Below are 18,393 nucleotides of genomic sequence, written 5' to 3' on the forward strand. Positions count from 1 at the left end.
AGTGTAAAAAACTTATCAAAAACTAATTCAACTGAGTATAGAAAGAGCCTTAATCTCTTCTGTTAGGTGCAGGTTGATTTTTATCATTTCGTATTCATTACTGTGCCATTCTGCCATCATTGGCGGCACTTTAATTATATATTTCATACAGAAGCAAATTCTATATCCACCGTGCTTGTTTTCTCATCTTTGATGGTTGTTAGATAAAAAATAGAATTGTGAACAATACGTTGATACCTTTCGGTGTTAAAACAACGTGATCATGGGTGGAGAAGTTAGATAACGACGCAATGTTGGTCGTTTGATATGGCGATACGGCTATCGTTTACGGAGATTGTTGATTGGCTCTTGGGTCATCGTCAGCTGCATTGCAACCCAAGCGATGAAACTAAACCCACTTCACGAATTAAATGAAAGCTGTAAGATTGAAGGATGGCTTTTGTCGATTATTATAATTTTTTTTGTAAATGAGTACGTAAAATATATCGATTGGGGTCATCATTGTTGTTAGAAAATGCTGAGATCGAGTGTATAATCTAAAACTATAACTCTTATAAAATTCATATCATCTAGGGTTTGATTAGTTTTCTCCTAACCACAAAAAAAAAACTATGTTTGATGAAGTAAAACAAAAAAACAAGAAAAGGAGATTGTGAACTTAACCATATCACATTTCCACTTAAGCTTTGCGTTGGAGAAAACGAAGAAAAAAATAAATTAAAACGGAAAATGGCGATCAAGAATCAAGAGGGTTGTTTAATATTCAATTAAAACTTTAAGGAGTAAATATAAATTATCAGAAAGAGTTGGGGGGTGGCCATGATAAATAGTAAGAAGGTTAAGATCTAGAAGAAGAAGAAGAAGATTGAAATGTAAACACGGCACGCAGTTCAAGGCCCCAGGACGGGGCGGGGGCAAACGTCACGCCTAATCTTATCTTCTTCTTTCTCTCATCAGCTTATCTCTATCTATCATCATCAATTATTATTTCGCATATATTATTATGATTAACAATCACCAAACCACAATTTTTGTTATCAAAGACGACATTAATAAAGATCTTTAAGGCGAAGGCTAAATTTTATAAAAATTACTAGAACTTGTGTCACTGTAAAAAAAGAAAATGATAAGAATTAGTGTACAAATTATAATGTTGGTCCTCTAAAGCAAATAAAAATAAATTAAGGAAAAATATTTATTGCTTAATTTGGTTATTATTACTTTTTACAGGAACGAGCAAAGCGGTGAGAGCCATCTTCCTTATATATAATGATCATACCAGTGTAGTTTTCGTGTACAACAACAACAACAACAACACATCCATTTCTGAGAAAACAGATCGTAGATTTTATATCCATCGGAGGAAAAAAAAATGGAGAAAGCAATCGAGAGACAACGGGTTCTTCTTGAACATCTCCGTCCTTGTTCTTCTTCTTCTCACAGTTTCGAGGCTTCTCTCTCCGTAAGCTCTCTCTCTCTCTCGATTTCTCGCGATCTCTTGGTTTTGTCCTTTCTCTTTTGTTTGTAGTCGTCTAGGGGATTCCGGATCGTTCTTGATCTGGACTCTTTGTATTGGATTTCGGATTCTCTTTTTTAATTTTTGGTACTGAGTTATAATTTGATTCGATGTATACCTCTGAGCTGAAATGATTAAAGCTTCAGCTCGATTGAGATTGAATTTGTAAGACTTGGATTTGGATTGGTTGGTTTTGTTGATTGATATGCATGTTCGATCGGGTTGATATTATCCAGTGTTCTGTTAAAAAGTTTGCAAATTCCAATGATGTCTTGAATAAAAGTCAAAATCTTAAACGTATCATCTTTGTGACGTGTTCCTTTACAATTTCTGATCAGGCTTCTGCTTGCTTGGCTGGGGACAGTGCTGCTTATCAGAGGACCTCTCTCTATGGTGATGATGTTGTCATTGTCGCGTAAGAAGTCCTATCTCTTATCCCTTTTGCCTTTTGCTCTTTTGGGTTTTTTCAACAGCTTGTGAAGAAGACTTCTTGTTATTAAAATGTTCACGCTTTTTGATCCATTGCAGGGCACATAGGACTCCACTATGCAAGGCCAAACGTGGCAACTTCAAGGATACGTATCCGGATGATTTGCTTGCACCTGTTTTGAGGGTCTGTCTGCTATCTTCTTCTATTTTGTTGTTTCTTCTTATTTACTTTCTACTTCTGTTTATTTCTTGTTCTTCCGTGGCATAGGCATTGATAGAGAAGACAAATATAAACCCAAGTGAAGTAGGTGACATTGTGGTGGGTACTGTTTTGGCACCTGGATCTCAGAGAGCCAGTGAATGCAGGATGTCTGCCTTCTATGCTGGTTTCCCTGGTATGCTTCTTCTTCTATGTACCATACTGTGATTGAGAAAATCTTTGTTTCTAGTTGCTTTATACTCATCCTGTTCTGGCCTTTGACAGAAACCGTGGCCGTCAGAACTGTGAATAGACAGTGCTCTTCTGGGCTTCAGGCTGTTGCTGATGTAGCCGCTGCCATTAAAGCTGGATTTTATGACATCGGTTAGTGAATAACGACTTTGATTACACCGTTTTCCTCTCTCTTTTTAACATAGAGAACTGAGCTGACGATATATTGGATGCAGGTATCGGGGCTGGTTTGGAGTCCATGACTACCAATCCAATGGCATGGGAAGGTTCAGTCAACCCAGCGGTACTGTCTCTTAAATTCTCTCTTCTCTGGAGTCTTTGACTGGCTCTGTTTAAGTTTATGGCGCCTTATATAACATATTATGCTATTGCAGGTGAAGCAGTTTGTACAAGCACAGAATTGTCTTCTTCCTATGGGTGTGACTTCAGAAAATGTAGCTCAACGCTTTGGTGTCACTAGGCAGGAGCAAGATCAAGCTGCTGTAAGCCAACTGAACTTTTTTCAGTGTGTTATTAATTTAATAACCTGTAACTTTGATCTCCTGATGCTAAGTACCGAGTCATATTGCTAGGTTGACTCGCACAGAAAGGCAGCTGCAGCTACTGCTGCTGGTAAATTCAAGGATGAGATCATTCCTGTTAAGACCAAGGTATTTTCCAGATCCTGGTGCATTCGTCACGGAACTTCATTTGTGTTCTAAAATTAGTCAATAACTTGCCTTTTATATTTTCAGCTTGTTGACCCAAAGACTGGTGATGAGAAACCTATTACTGTTTCTGTTGATGATGGAATCCGAGCAAGCACAACCCTTGCTACTCTTGGAAAGCTGAAGCCAGTGTTTAAGAAGGATGGCACCACAACTGCTGGTACTTCCGGAATAAATTGTTTCATTTCTAAGAACCCAGTTTCGTTGATCAGAAATATGAATCCATTGCTTCATTTATTCTGTCTCAAACAGGAAATTCCAGCCAAGTAAGTGATGGTGCAGGAGCCGTTCTCCTTATGAAGAGAAGTGTTGCAATGCAAAAAGGACTTCCCGTTCTTGGTGTCTTCAGGTAGGTTCCTGATAAATTTTATAGTGGTAGAAGTCTCAAAACCGAATGCTGCAGATCCTTGTGAATTTTCTTTGACATATATGCGTAGAAGCTGTATTTCTAGTCATTCTGGCTTTTCCTAAGTAGGACACTATTGGACACCTTGTAGGACATTTGCCGCAGTTGGTGTTGACCCAGCAATCATGGGTATTGGTCCAGCAGTTGCCATTCCTGCTGCAGTTAAGGCGGCTGGTTTAGAACTAGATGACATCGACTTGTTTGAGATCAACGAGGTAAATAGCAAACGCTTCCACGATCTTCTTTCTACATGTTTCTTCTCGCACAATCTGATAATAACCGTGTGGGTTTGAACTTTGAATCCTTGTGTGTTCAGGCATTTGCATCTCAGTTTGTTTATTGCCGTAACAAATTGGGACTTGACCCAGAGAAAATCAATGTCAATGGAGGCGCACTGGCCATAGGACATCCTTTGGGCGCTACAGGTATAATTTGATAAGACTGTAAAACTGTTATTATTTTTCCACTTCACCAAACAATAGAGACTGATTAATGAGAGAGACTCTCAACCAAACCTTAGGAAATCCACAGCAGAGAGATATATCTCATCACTAACGGCTCTATAACCAACTCACAACAGCTGTAATTTGCTGCAGTCGGCCCTAGGCTAGATAGAGTAGACCTGTAGCTCCATTGTTTATTAATCCCTCCATTGTGTCCATATGACTATAAAACGCTCATAAAGCCTAATGCTTGTTATTTTTTTTGCAGGAGCACGTTGTGTTGCTACTTTGTTGCACGAAATGAAACGCCGTGGAAAAGACTGCCGTTTTGGTGTAGTGTCAATGTGCATTGGTATGGTTCTTACTTGAATTATTTTTATCTTGAATCTAGAGTCTGAATATGATTTTTGGGGATTTTGGCTGATTGGGTAAAAATTCTGGCAGGGACGGGAATGGGTGCAGCGGCTGTGTTTGAGAGAGGAGATGGAGTTGATGAGCTTCGCAACGCAAGGAAAGTGGAAGCACAAGGCCTTTTGTCCAAGGATGCTCGCTAAAGATGACGATGTAGCAAAAACCTATTCACTCTCCGCATATTTGATCTCATCCTCGCTCTTCTGGTCCTCATTTCCCTTTCTTCATCAGATATTATTATAGTTTTGAATAAAGCACACAACAAATGTTTGCCTGAGAGTCTTGTGTTCTTCTTGACCAGGTCATGTGTTTTTTAGTATTTTTTTTCTACGTGAAGGGGGATATAATCTTTAAATCTTTATAGTATGTATTAAGAATATTGGTCTTCTTCTTGAATATCAGTTGTTGCTTCTAGAAATTATAGAATTTTTGGGCTGTCAACTGTAAACAGAGAGAGATGCGACTGAAAGTTTTACTCTTTTATTATAATCTCAAACCTAGTTTACATGAGGGAGCTACAATGTCTTATATAGGGCTGGGCAAAATAACCGATAACCAAATAACCGATCGAAACCGAACCGAAAAAAAACCAAACCGAACCGAACCGAAATTCTTCAAATACCCGAATGGTTAGTAAAAATCTATATCCAAACTAACTGAAACCGAACCAAACCGAACCGACAATTAAATGGTTAACCGAAATATCCGAAAACCTAGAAGATATCAAATATTATATACTTAATATTATGCAAAACTATAAAATAAACTTAAAATATAAATTATTTCTAGATTCAAAACAATTAAATATTTTAAATAATCAATATATGTAAATGTTATTATTTTGAATTTACAAAGTTAAATACTATTTTGTAAAATTGAATCCATATTTTTCCCTTTTTTGTATTTTTGTTATTGTATATTTGGTTAATTTTGGTTATATTCGGTTAGTTTTGGTTATATTTGGTTTATTTGGTTAATGTTAATATAATTTATGTTAGTTATGGTTATTTATTTAAATAACCAAACCGAAACCGAACCGAAAGAAACCGAACCGAACCGAACCGAAATTTCAAAAATATCCAAATGGTTACTATATTACTATATCCAAAATAACCGAAACCGAATACAACCGAACCGAAACCGAATGGTTAACCGAATGCCCAGGCCTAGTCTTATATAGTGACATAGAGAACAATCTAGAATATTGGTGACTCATGTATACAGCTGTAGTCTTAGCTAGTCATCATCCTTATCAGTGAGAGCATCGTAACGGTTATGTAGGAGATCTTTTGCAGGTACAGTCTTTGTCTTCATATGATGATGTTGACTGGATTGTAGATATGGGCCTTCGACTTGCTGGACTGGTTGTTGGACCTGTTTGTGGCCCAAACTACATGATTCACCTTCATTCCCCCTCAAACTCGTGGTGGGTGAAGCACCAACACCGAGTTTGTCTCTGAGACCTTCGAACTCTCGTTTTGGAAGAGATTTTGTCAGGATGTCAGCTATCTGAAACTGTGCTGGAATGTGTTGTGTTTCAATGTGTCCTAGCGCCACTTGCTCTCGTATGTAGTGGTAATCAGTATCAAAGTGTTTGGAGCGTTTATGCAAAGCAGGATTAGCACTTAGGTAGACTGCAGAGAGATTATCACACCTGAGCACAGTAGGATATTGTTGGGAGACTCCTAGATCACGAAGCAGAAAGGAAATCCAAGTTATTTCTTGAGCAGTGGCTGTAAGAGCTCTATATTCTGCTTCAGTTGATGAGTTGGAGACTGTTTCTTGTCGTCTGGCTGACCAACTGATGAGATTGGGACCAAGAAAGATACAAAAACCTGTGGTGGATCGTCGAGTCTTCTTGCAGCCTGCGTGGTCGCTGTCACAAAAAGCTGATAACGATAAGTTGGAGCTTTTTCGAAGATACAGTCCCATGTGCAGAGTCCCTTTGATGTATCGTAATATCCTTTTGAGCAGTCCAAAGTCTGAAACAGTTGGTTCATGCATTCTTTGACACACGAAGTTCACCGCAAATTGAATATCAGGCCTGGTGATGGTGAGGTATTGAAGCTTCCCTGCAAGGCTTCTGAAGTAAGTTGGCTCCGAGAATAGTTCTGGATTTAGTTTATCCAGATTCTGTGGAAGCGGACTGGGCATCGAATTGCAATTTGTCATAGCAGCTTGATGTAAAATCTCTTTAGCATAAGCTGTCTGATGAAGAAAGAATCCCGTGGAGCACTTCTGAATGTCAACACCAAGGAAATAGCTAGGTTCACCAAGGTCTTTCATGGAGAACCGTTTGTTCAGGGACACGAGGAGAGCTTGTAGCAGATCAGAATCGTTCCCTGTAAGCAGCATATCATCAACATACATTAGAAGAACTAGAGATTTACCATTCTTGTGATATGTGAATAATGAAGGATCAGATTTGCTGCAGGTGAAGCCAAATTCTATCAAATACTTGCTGAAAGTATCGAACCAGGCTCTGGGAGCTTGTTTCAGACCATAAAGGGCTTTGGTGAGTCTACAAACGTGAGATGGTCGCTGTGAATCAACAAAACCAGGAGGTTGTAGCATAAAAACTGGTTCCTGCAACTCGCCATGTAAAAACGCATTAGAGACATCTAGCTGTTTGATTTCCCAGTTTCTTGATGTTGCTATATCAAGGACCATCCGTATTGTTGCAGTTCTGACAACAGGACTGAAAGTTTCGAGATAATCCAGCCCCTCTTCTTGATCAAAACCCTTAGCCACTAGACGAGCTTTTAGTTTGTCTACTGATCCGTCTGGTTTGAGTTTTGTTTTAAAGACCCACTTGCATCCCAAGACATTCATATCCTCTGTAGGTTCCACAAGATCCCAAGTGTGCAGCATGTGAATTATACTAATTTCATCATGAGCTGCATCATTCCACCCTGGATGTTGTAGGGCAGTAAAGATATCTTTAGGTTCTTCAGGAACAAACCGTGAAGTGAGGAGCACATATCTGGGATTTGGCTTATGGATGCCATCTTTAGCTCGAGTAGTCATCGGATGACTGTTGTTCACCTGATCCTCTGCAATTTGATCTGCGTGATTATGATCCTCTGCAATTTGGTCTTCGTGATTATCTTCAATAGCAGAGTTGTCAGTCTCGATACTTGAGGAAGTGTCAGCCTCAGAATCACTAGGAGACTGTGTGTTTTCTTGATCAGAATCACTAGGAGGCTGTGTGTTTTCTTGATCAGTTACTGCAACAGGAACACTCTCAAGAGTTTTTTCTTGACTGGAAGTAACTGGTGGTGCTGAAGCAATCTCTGTTGCAGAAGATAGCGGCTCCTGATGCACTGAAGCAGCTTGCCAAGCCTTAAGAAGAGGAGTCTGATACAATGGGATTAAGGACTTGTACTGATGCTGAAAAGGGAAGCAATCTTCATCAAAGACAACATGACGTGAAATGTAAACTTTCCCAGTAGGTGGATAGAGACATCTATAACCTTTGTATTGCGTATGGTAGCCAAGGAAAACACACTGTAAAGATCTCGGATCAAATTTATGAGTGGCCATAGGACGAAGGCAAGGGTAACAGGCAGACCCGAACACTCTTAACATCGAATAAGTTGGCTTTTGCTTGAAAAGAACTTCATATGGGCTGAGATTTTTCAGAGTTGTGGTAGGGAGCAAGTTGGTGATGAAGCTTGCTGTGAAGAAGGCTTCAACCCAGTGATGAAGAGGAGTATGACTATGGAACAGCATTGTCAAGCCAAGCTCCACAATATGTCTGTGTTTCCTTTCTGCAACCCCATTTTGTTGAGGGGTGTAAGGACAAGAAATTCTGTGTATAATTCCATTTTCACACAGATGTTGTTTCAGACTGTTGCTTGTAAACTCCCCTCCTCCATCACTCTGAAACACTTTGATCTTAGACTTGAATTGATTCTCAACTTGTTTCTGAAATATTTTGAATATTGAAAGGAACTCAGACTTTGTACGCATGGGATAGAACCAGGTGAATCTAGAGAAATCATCCACAAAGACAGCATAATATTTAAAACCCTAGTTGGATACAACAGGAGAAGGCCCCCAAAGGTCACAATGTATCCTATCAAGAGGACATAACACTTTAGAATCTGAAGAAAAAAATTGAAGTCTACTGTTCTTCCCCATCTGGCAAGGTTCACAAATGGAGGTGGTGCTGCTCTTATTTAGACTGATTTCCTTGCTGTTCTTTAGCTGTTGGAGAACTTGTGAGTTTGAGTGCCCAAGTCTATGATGCCAAGTATCTTCTGAAGCTGCACATTGTCGATTAGAAAAGAGAGCAACAAATTCTTGGTTCTCCAACATATAGAAGCCACTACTTCGAGGACCCTTTGCCACCACCTTCTGAGTGGGTATATCAACAACACAGACTTTATTAGCATCAAACCAAACACCACACGGTAGATCATCACACAGTTTCGAGACTGAAACAAGAGATTTTTTCATTTCCGGACAGACTAAAACATTGTTTAGAGATATTTTACCTGCCGAAGATGAGATGGTGGTGGATCCAACATGTGTTATAGGAAGGTAGGTGCCATCTCCAACCATAACCGTGTCATTACCAGTGTAAGTGGTTGCAGATTGGAGATTAGTTGCAGAAGGAGTGACATGTGCGGTAGCACCAGAGTCTGTGACCCAGTCACTACCATCAGAAACTTGCAGCGAGGAAAACACCTGAGCAATATCAGGGCGCTGGTAGTTCTCATCGAATCTGTTCCAACAGTCAGACGCAATATGACCAACACGTCCACAAATCTGACAGATAGGACGCTCTCCGGAAGCTCGAGGATTAGATTGATGTTAGGGGAAACCTCTGCCCCTGGAAGAGTATCCACCACGCCCTCTGTTTTGGCCTGAAGACCTTCCTCTGCCACGGTGACCTCCACGAGATTGATTCCCATAACCAGTGTGTTGAGCTGGAAAGGCAAGATGAGGCGTAATGGACTCAGGAGCATTGTACGATCGAAGCTTGGTGTCAAAATTTTCAACTTCAGCAACAACATCACCAAAGCTTGGAGGAGAGGCCTTGCTTAAAGAGCTTTGAACCACAGTCGTGATTGGGTCATAATCACGACCTAAACCATTCAGAAAGCCAAAAATCTTTAAGGACTCATCAATAGGTTTCCCAATGGAACTTAGAGCATCACAAATAGCTATGAACTCTCGACAGTAAGCCGCAAATGTCAAGTCTTTTTTCTCTAGAACCCACAAACTACGGCGAAGAGTAAACTCTCTAGCTATGCTACTCTTGTTAAAGTTCTCAGCTAACGACATCCAGATGTCTCTAGAGGTAGAGAGATTGTGAACATACCCGAGTACCTCTTCTGACAGAGTTCCAAAGAGCCACGAACGGATGAGCTGGTCTGTGCAGAACCAGGATTCATACTGCGGATTAGGGATTTCAGTGACGGTATCTCCAGTTGTTGACGAGATGGTACACGGAGGAGCTGTGACAGCACCATTGATGAACCCAATGAGTTTTTGACATGATAGAAGAGACTCAAACTGAGTTTTCCAAAGAAGATAGTTTGAGTTGTTGAGCTTGATAGTGACAGTACTGGTAACATGAATGTTATCAGGAAAAGGATATGCAGTAGCCATTGAAACACCTGTGAAGGTTTTACAATAGCTCTGATACTATGTAAACAGAGAGAGATGCGACTGAAAGTTTTACTCTTTTATTATAATCTCAAACCTAGTTTACATGAGGGAGCTACAATGTCTTATATAGTGACATAGAGAACAATCTAGAATATTGGTGACTCATGTATACAGCTGTAGTCTTAGCTAGTCATCATCCTTATCAGTGAGAGCATCGTAACGGTTATGTAGGAGAGCTTTTGCAGGTACAGTCTTTGTCTTCATATGATGATGTTGACTGGATTGTAGATATGGACCTTCGACTTGCTGGACTGGTTGTTGGACCTGTTTGTGGCCCAAACTACATGATTCACCTTCATCAACAACTTTTTTGATTTCAATGGATTATGTCAAACCTTAACAAAATCAGGAGTTCCGAGTTCCGGCTTTTGTTGGTGTTTGATTCTTTCGGTATATTAAAGGTAAAACGATAAATCTAAATAGCAAATGGGGTGGTGGCGCAGTTGGCTAGCGCGTAGGTCTCATAGCTACTGAGTGATCCTGAGGTCGAGAGTTCGAGCCTCACTCACCCCATTAATTTTTTCCCCTTTTCTCTATAACATTACATACAGTCGTACCTTCAATTTAAGAGTTAAGAGAGACAATAAACAGCAGTAAGTTCTCATGTCACCATAATAGAAAAATCTTCACAAATCATCAATATCATTTGTTAATTTAAATTAATCATGTTTCAGTGCACCCCCTCGATTTTGTTATACATGTACTGGTATACTTAATTAATACAGTCCTCTTAGTTTTTTCTTTCTTTCTTTCTAATCATCATCAATACTATGGAAATCATTATTGAGTTTTTGACCAATAAAGTATATATGCGCATTGACTATGGAGCGAAGCAAGTCCAATGAATCATTTATATGCTGTAGGTTCATCTTTTATGGCACTGTATTCATTTCTTACTTACAAGGTAATTTTGATTTTCTTTTTCGAGTAAGAATCTGGTCAAATATTCGATGAACCTACAAAAAGTTGAAACTATTATAAAAATGTAGATTAACCAAGTGTTTATAATCACAAACCACTGAATCGTAAACAAATAAATAATTACTCTCTTCAAAATCTCGATGATGAATTACATGAAGCTATTGATCATCGTCGTGATCATCTCGTCGGCTTTGTCTCCAGCGTTGGTGGTGGGATCTCGCCCGGTGAAATGTGATAATTGCGTTGACGGTGGAAAAGAAAGGATCATGAAGATCATGAGAGCAGGTTTGGATATGATGATGAGCCATAGGATTCTTCGAGCGTCGAGATATATAAACTACGATGCATTGAAGCACAACAGACCAGCTAGAGCAAATGGTAAACCTGATCAACCTGATAACAGATACAAGCGAGGTTGCACTGCCGCTACAGGATGCTACCGTTTTACCGATTAAACATAAAACCCCTCTCTCACTCTTTGTTCTTCATTCTCAATTCTCATTGTTTTGCTTAGCAAAAAAAAAATTCTCATTGTTTTAATTTTTGTTTCTCTTTGGTTTCACTTCGATGTCTTTTATTTATTTTTAATTTAGTTTTTTCATTCACATTCACAATTCCCATTATTATTTTACAATATATGTAAGCCTTCAGGGGCATGAGAAGAGTATGAGACTCACATCTCCTAGAGAGTTGGAATAAACCTCATTAAGTGTTTTTACGGTCATATTCAAACAAATTGTTCAAATACCTTATGGTAATATACTATGTGATGTGCATATATAAGAAATTGGCAAATTTAAAAAGAAAAATAAAAACAGATGTACACCTGGAGAACGTAAAGGACTTTTTTTTTTATAATAAAAATGATTTAGTCGTGTTATAATAAATATGAAAAATTACTTCAAAAGTTCGAGCTGTATATATGGATGTACATGCTAAAATTCCGGTATATTAGTCAACCAAAAACAATAAATTTGTATAAATAGGAGTGGACATGGGATGCATGTATAGAGATTATCATTTAATTATGACTGACATTTCAAACTTTCTCACAACTTTGAAAATATCGACTTCATCTCCTTAAAGTACTTGAGAAATCCAAATATACAAAATTTTGTATAAAATTTCTAAAAATTGTTGTCTAAACCCAAATTCCATATGATGAAGTTGTGATATTATGACCTTTTTAAAATGATTAGTTTTAAATCTTTGACATACACTACTATTTTAGATAATATGGGAACTACTACATCCCAATTATTCAAAGGTCAAAGTTCAAACTTAGCTTATCCAATACTAAATTCAAATATTATACGTTGAAACTTGGAACTATCAAAATACCATTACACCAACTAGCCCCTGAGACGGATCCGGATATCCGGTGTTTTTGGAGGTATCCGGATCCGGATCCGTATCCGGCGGATATGGAGTTCTGTCATCCGAATCCGGCTCCGGCCACCTCGGATATCCGGGTTTCGAATATCCGTCCAAAAATCCGGATATTCGCGGATATCCGGATCCGGCCTTCTTTTTTTGTTTTTCTTTGTTCAATTCCCCAGAAAAAAGAAATCCAGATCTCTCATACGTTTAGATCGGAGCTGAACCAATGTTATGCTTAACGGAGTCATCATTGCCTAAGACAGAATAATTAAACGGCGTCTTCACCGGCAAAACGGAATCAGAGAACGACACTGTCACCGCCAAAAATGGAATCGTAGGAGGGCGTAACAATAACGACGGCGGTGGAACGGCCGGCCATCGAAGTCCCCCCAACTTTTTTCCATCTTCGATCTTCACGGCCGTAGTCGTTATTAACGGCCAAAAGAAAACAAAAGAAAATAAAATTAAGAAAGAACGGCGGCTTGAGGGATGTGTTTAGCTGGCTAAACCCTAATATCCAGAAAAGAATAAGTGGACTGGGCTTTAAAATAATAGGCCTAAAATATAAGTATTTATACAGCCCAATTACTATATATAGATGTAAGATATGCATAAACCGGATATCCGGTTTTAAAAATTTTAATATCCGGATCCGGCCGGATTCACTATTTTACTATCCGAATCCGGATCCGGTCTACCCGGATATCCGGTTTTCGGAGCGGATAGAGACGGATACCGGATCGGATAGCGGATCCCGGATATTAGGTCTCAGAGCTAACACCAACAATTACCAACTTTAAAGAAACCCCACGAGTTGATTATAATTTTCAAAAATTTCTATTATGTCCTTCCTTTTCCTGTAATTTACCTTTTTAGTCCTTATAAATGCAAGGGTTTTGATTTTTGATATTTTTCTTGTTCAATTACGTTTTACGCTTTTCTTTTTTTCTCACCGTCTTCCCTTTTTATTCTCTCTCTCTCTCTCTCTCTCTCTCTCTCCCACTTAGTCCTCGAATCTCTACGCGTTTCAGCGTTAAGTCTTCTAGATCTCCGTCTAAGCTTCTTCGTTCTGCTCGCACGCCGTTATAAAATCTCCGAGATCGTCTCCGTACAATCGAATCGGATTCGCCTCGTTTTTATTTTTATCTCAAGGGGAGATTTTTTTAAAAAAAAGAAAAAAATGGCGCAGCAATCGTTGATCTACAGTTTCGTGGCTCGAGGTACGGTAATCCTCGTTGAGTTCACAGATTTCAAAGGCAATTTCACATCCATCGCTGCTCAGTGCCTTCAGAAGCTTCCTTCTTCCAACAACAAGTTTACCTACAACTGCGATGGTCATACCTTCAATTACCTCGTCGAAAATGGATTCAGTAAGTCTATTTATCTCTCGATCTATCTCCGTTACTTGTTTTCCGATTTGTCTAGTTTTGGGTGGAGTAGTGCGATTTATTTCATTGTTTGGATTTTTTTCCTAATTGAGCATAGTTCTTATGTTTGGTATGGCGTTGTGATAATTTATTGATGTTAGATCTAGTCTGTCATGTGTTTGGTGGATCTGTTAGTGAGTAATTGCAATACTTGTTCTGGATCTATGATTTGATTTCATGGTGTATTTGGCTGTTTCAATTATCTTTTGGGATTTATGAGGATGTAATTTGTGTGTATTGGTGTATTCCTTGTGTAACTCTGTTTTACTATATACATGGTTGGGTTTTGGGTGATGTTGATGATGGATATGTACTCTTTTAGTATACTGTGAACACTCTTACAAGTGATAATGGTTTTGTTTTGTGCAGCCTATTGTGTGGTTGCAGTTGATTCTGCTGGGAGGCAGATTCCTATGGCTTTCTTGGAACGAGTTAAGGAGGATTTTAACAAGAGATATGGTGGTGGAAAGGCTGCTACTGCTCAAGCTAACAGCTTGAATAAAGAATTTGGGTACTTATTATTTTATTTCTCCTTGATTGGTATTTGAGAAGTTTTTATATTAATCATGGGGCATTAGTCATTTACTACTTTTTGTTGGCTGCTTTAAAGGTCGAAACTGAAAGAGCACATGCAGTATTGTATGGATCATCCTGATGAGATTAGCAAGCTTGCTAAGGTCAAAGCTCAAGTTTCTGAAGTTAAAGGTGTCATGATGGAAAACATTGAGAAGGTTTGATTCTCTGACCCTTGTTCTTTTGCCGGAATTATTTTATGTTCTAACTGTACATGGGAATGTCGGATTCGATGTTGTAAAGACATGTTTATGCTGTTAAACCGTTTATGCATTGTGGAACTCAATCATTTGCAGGTTCTTGACCGTGGTGAGAAAATTGAGCTTTTGGTGGACAAAACCGAAAACCTTCGCTCACAGGTTAGTCCTCTTAGGCCAATGGTCCCAAGTTCCATACAAACATGCTTGAGTTGCAGCTCTCTCTCACTGTTGTTATTATCTTGGGTTTCAAACTTATAATTGAACTCTGAAACTGTTACAGGCGCAAGATTTCAGAACACAAGGAACTCAAATGAGAAGAAAGATGTGGTTTCAGAACATGAAGATAAAACTGATTGTTCTTGCAATCATCATTGCCTTGATTCTCATCATCGTCCTCTCGGTTTGCGGGGGATTCAACTGTGGCAAATAAGTCTGGAGCTTCTCTTACCAGGGTTATCTACCACCTTTTGTGCTTCCAATTGTGCTTCCAAGATCTCTGAGAACATCGTCCTCATTCAGTTCTTTGTGCTGCTTTCTTTTTTTGTGGTTTCTAAATTCTCGTGCAATGTTTCTTCTTATTAGATTGTACTTCTTGAAATTGGTTTTGTATAGGCCATATATACATATATGTATGAATATTCATTAAAATTTGCAATATTGCCCTTGTTGGTACTGACACTAATTCTTGCGAACCAATATTTGGACCAGATTTTGGTAATTAGTAAATCTCATACTTTGGTCTGTTCACTGTTGTTTAAGAGGCTGTGCTTACAAAAATTGCAGTGACGATGATAATGATGATATTGTTCAACATAGTCTAGCCGGTTCGTAGGAATTGGGGTTGAGGTCTATATATTTGATTCGGTTTGGTTTAACCGGTTTAGTTCATTGAGGGTTTTACCATTTACAATTTGTCTGCAACTTCGAAATTACTCAAAACCCTTTCCCTTCTGCTTCCCCAATTTCGAAATCATCGAGTGTTTTCGATGTTGAAGACGACGCACTTAAGGTTTCCACTACTGAAATCGAAACGACTTGCGGAGCCACCTCCGGCTGATTCCGCGGTTGTTATGTCGGAAAATCTCCGACGACGGCGGCCCAAAGGTTTGAGGTCGGGAGATGATTTGGCGTCTAATCCATGGTTGTTCTTCAATTGACAAGGCAGCAGTTTCGGTTTTCCAATTCTTGTATCGGGGTTCAACGCATAGCTGCGATGCATTGTTAAGGAAGAAGACGGCGGTGATTTAAATCAAAACCTGTGAACTGTAACCCTGCTATGGTATTGTGATCCCTCCTTTTTGAAATTACAATGGTTGCATAAAGCTAGACACTTGATTCTAGAGTTTGGTTATGTTCTCGAGATAGAAGAGGTTTTTGTTTATCTTAGTTGTCAATCTTTTTGCTGATTTGATCTCTCTAGTTTGCTCATAATGTCATACAGAATCTTTTTAGCCATTGATATACCAACCTTCACTGAAATAGAGAGAGGCAAAGCACAAAGAAAGGAGATTTCAGAATTCAAAAGATTTTTCAGTTTTTTAAGTTTTCTTATAATAGAAAAGGATTTATCAACCATTAAAATTCTAAAAACTTGTTTACATTTTCCCTCTTAACACATTCCTCTGTTTTTTTCTTTCTTTTTGTAATAATCTTTCTATTTTTCCTAAATCAGGTTTGTCAAAAAGAAATGGGTTCAGTTTCTCGCTGAAGAAACCAAACGACCCAAAACAAGAACATTCCATAATTGTAATGGCTTCAAGTCCACCAAAGAAGACCTTAAATTCACAATCTTCCTCCGTAAGCCGGCCTCCACAAGCCGTTAAGTTTGGTCGCCGGACGTCCAGTGGTCGCATTGTTAGCCTCTCCCGTGACGATGACATGGACGTCTCTGGCGATTACTCAGGCCAAAATGACTATATCAACTACACCGTCCTCATGCCTCCAACACCTGACAACCAACCTGCTGGCTCCTCCGGGTCTACTTCTGAGTCAAAAGGTGATGCAAACCGTGGTGGAGGAGGAGGAGCAGACGGGCCTAAGATGGGGAATAAGCTTGAGAGGAGGTTATCTGTTATGAAATCAAATAACAAATCAATGTTGTTGAGGAGCCAAACGGGGGATTTTGATCATAATAGGTGGTTGTTTGAATCTAAAGGAAAATACGGAATTGGAAACGCGTTTTGGTCAGAAGAAGATGATACCTATGATGGTGGCGTTAGCAAGTCTGATTTCTTAGACAAGCCATGGAAGCCTCTCACGAGGAAGGTCAATGTCCCTGCCAAAGTTCTTAGTCCATACAGGTGATTGTTTGTTTTCTTCTTCTTCTTCTTCTTCTTTTAATCTCTATAATGGAACATCTAAATCTTACAGTTTTTTGTCCTTTTGTTTCAGGTTACTAATTTTGATTCGTCTTGTGATTGTCTTCTTCTTCCTTTGGTGGCGTATTACGAATCCTAATGAGGATGCAATGTGGCTATGGGGACTATCGATAGTGTGTGAGATTTGGTTCGCTTTCTCTTGGATTCTTGACATTCTTCCGAAGCTAAACCCTATAAACAGAGCCACAGACCTTGCTGCCTTGCATGACAAGTTTGAGCAGCCTTCTCCTTCAAATCCCACTGGTCGTTCTGATCTTCCCGGTGTTGATGTGTTTGTTTCCACGGCTGACCCTGAAAAAGAACCGCCTTTAGTCACCGCAAACACCCTTCTCTCAATCCTTGCTGTAGATTATCCAATCGAGAAGCTTTCTGCCTACATTTCAGACGATGGTGGTGCAATTCTCACCTTTGAAGCCATGGCTGAAGCTGTTCGTTTTGCTGAGGTTTCATTATCACTTTCTCTCCCTTTCTTTAAACTAACATAATAGATGATGGCAAAAGTTTGATATGGCTTTTTTGAATTTTGTTTGCAGTATTGGGTGCCATTTTGCAGAAAACATGATATAGAGCCGAGGAACCCGGATAGTTACTTTAACATAAAAAAGGACCCGACAAAAAACAAGAAAAAGCAAGATTTCGTCAAAGATCGCCGTTGGATCAAGCGTGAGTATGACGAATTCAAGGTCAGGATCAATGGCCTTCCAGAACAAATCAAGAAAAGAGCTGAGCAATTCAACTTGAGAGAAGAGCTCAAGGAAAAGAGGGTTGTCCGAGAGAAAAATGGTGGCGTATTGCCTCCAGATGGGGTTGATGTGGTGAAAGCAACGTGGATGGCTGATGGTACGCATTGGCCAGGCACATGGTTTGAACCTAAACCTGATCATTCAAAAGGAGACCACGCCGGAATACTACAGGTATGAACCTTCAACTTACAGTTATTTCTAATAAAACCATAAAAACTTTGTCAAACTTGACTTACTTTTGTAGATCATGAGCAAAGTGCCTGAGCTTGAACCAGTGATGGGCGGACCAAATGAAGGCGCGCTAGATTTCACAGGGATTGATATTCGCGTACCTATGTTTGCATATGTCTCACGTGAGAAACGCCCTGGTTTTGACCACAACAAGAAAGCTGGTGCCATGAATGGTATGGTCAGAGCTTCAGCTATACTTTCCAATGGCGCGTTCATCCTCAATCTGGACTGTGATCACTACATCTACAACTCCAAAGCTATCAAAGAAGGAATGTGTTTCATGATGGACCGAGGTGGTGACAGGATCTGTTACATTCAGTTTCCGCAACGGTTTGAAGGAATCGACCCATCAGATCGATACGCAAATCACAATACTGTTTTCTTCGACGGTGAGTTGTTGAATTAAGTTCAGCAAGATTGTGTAATGCTTATGCACAAGGCACCATAGCTTAAAACATTGTTCGGTTCTGAAACAGGTAACATGAGAGCACTAGATGG

General features: G+C 39.4%; 4 protein-coding genes across 4 annotated transcripts in view; all 4 read left to right on the forward strand.

The window, feature by feature from the left end:
* LOC104786263 (3-ketoacyl-CoA thiolase 2, peroxisomal) lies at nt 1,271-4,804 on the forward strand. Its single transcript, XM_010511622.2, has 14 exons — nt 1,271-1,462; nt 1,855-1,931; nt 2,045-2,129; nt 2,214-2,340; nt 2,430-2,528; nt 2,612-2,679; nt 2,771-2,878; nt 2,969-3,046; nt 3,131-3,263; nt 3,356-3,452; nt 3,601-3,724; nt 3,826-3,934; nt 4,221-4,304; nt 4,397-4,804. The coding sequence occupies exons 1-14, from the start codon at nt 1,373-1,375 to the stop codon at nt 4,504-4,506; spliced, it is 1,389 nt and encodes a 462-aa protein (XP_010509924.1). The 5' UTR covers nt 1,271-1,372; the 3' UTR covers nt 4,507-4,804.
* On the forward strand, nt 11,047-11,432 carry LOC104786264 (protein RALF-like 18). The gene has a single exon (XM_010511623.1). It carries the CDS (start codon nt 11,104-11,106, stop codon nt 11,416-11,418), a length of 315 nt encoding a protein of 104 aa, XP_010509925.1. The 5' UTR covers nt 11,047-11,103; the 3' UTR covers nt 11,419-11,432.
* On the forward strand, nt 13,282-15,225 carry LOC104786265 (vesicle-associated membrane protein 722). The gene is made up of 5 exons (XM_010511624.1): nt 13,282-13,713; nt 14,140-14,281; nt 14,381-14,501; nt 14,640-14,702; nt 14,824-15,225. Exons 1-5 carry the CDS (start codon nt 13,524-13,526, stop codon nt 14,971-14,973), a joined length of 666 nt encoding a protein of 221 aa, XP_010509926.1. The 5' UTR covers nt 13,282-13,523; the 3' UTR covers nt 14,974-15,225.
* LOC104786266 (cellulose synthase-like protein D1) overlaps nt 15,421-18,393 on the forward strand; it is a 5,247-nt gene continuing 2,274 nt past the window's right edge. Inside the window, exons 1-5 of the mRNA XM_010511625.2 lie at nt 15,421-15,822; nt 16,216-16,843; nt 16,935-17,364; nt 17,455-17,835; nt 17,909-18,284. Coding sequence (XP_010509927.1) covers nt 16,293-16,843; nt 16,935-17,364; nt 17,455-17,835; nt 17,909-18,284 — 1,738 coding nt within the window. The 5' untranslated portion in view covers nt 15,421-15,822; nt 16,216-16,292. The remainder of the gene's footprint in view (nt 15,823-16,215; nt 16,844-16,934; nt 17,365-17,454; nt 17,836-17,908; nt 18,285-18,393) is intronic.

This window comes from Camelina sativa, chromosome 5, assembly GCF_000633955.1.
Source record: "Camelina sativa cultivar DH55 chromosome 5, Cs, whole genome shotgun sequence".
Lineage (NCBI taxonomy): Eukaryota > Viridiplantae > Streptophyta > Magnoliopsida > Brassicales > Brassicaceae > Camelina > Camelina sativa.

Excerpts from the sequence above, each read along its gene's own strand:
- LOC104786264 (XM_010511623.1), top strand. The coding sequence starts at position 11,104 with ATGATGAATTACATGAAGCTATTGATCATCGTCGTGATCATCTCGTCG.
- LOC104786263 (XM_010511622.2), top strand. The coding sequence starts at position 1,373 with ATGGAGAAAGCAATCGAGAGACAACGGGTTCTTCTTGAACATCTCCGT. Across the intron at positions 3,264-3,355 it reads GGATGGCACCACAACTGCTG|GAAATTCCAGCCAAGTAAGT; the intron begins GTACTTCCGGAA and ends TGTCTCAAACAG. Across the intron at positions 4,305-4,396 it reads TGTAGTGTCAATGTGCATTG|GGACGGGAATGGGTGCAGCG; the intron begins GTATGGTTCTTA and ends AAATTCTGGCAG.
- LOC104786265 (XM_010511624.1), top strand. The coding sequence starts at position 13,524 with ATGGCGCAGCAATCGTTGATCTACAGTTTCGTGGCTCGAGGTACGGTA. Across the intron at positions 13,714-14,139 it reads CCTCGTCGAAAATGGATTCA|CCTATTGTGTGGTTGCAGTT; the intron begins GTAAGTCTATTT and ends TGTTTTGTGCAG. Across the intron at positions 14,502-14,639 it reads TGATGGAAAACATTGAGAAG|GTTCTTGACCGTGGTGAGAA; the intron begins GTTTGATTCTCT and ends AATCATTTGCAG.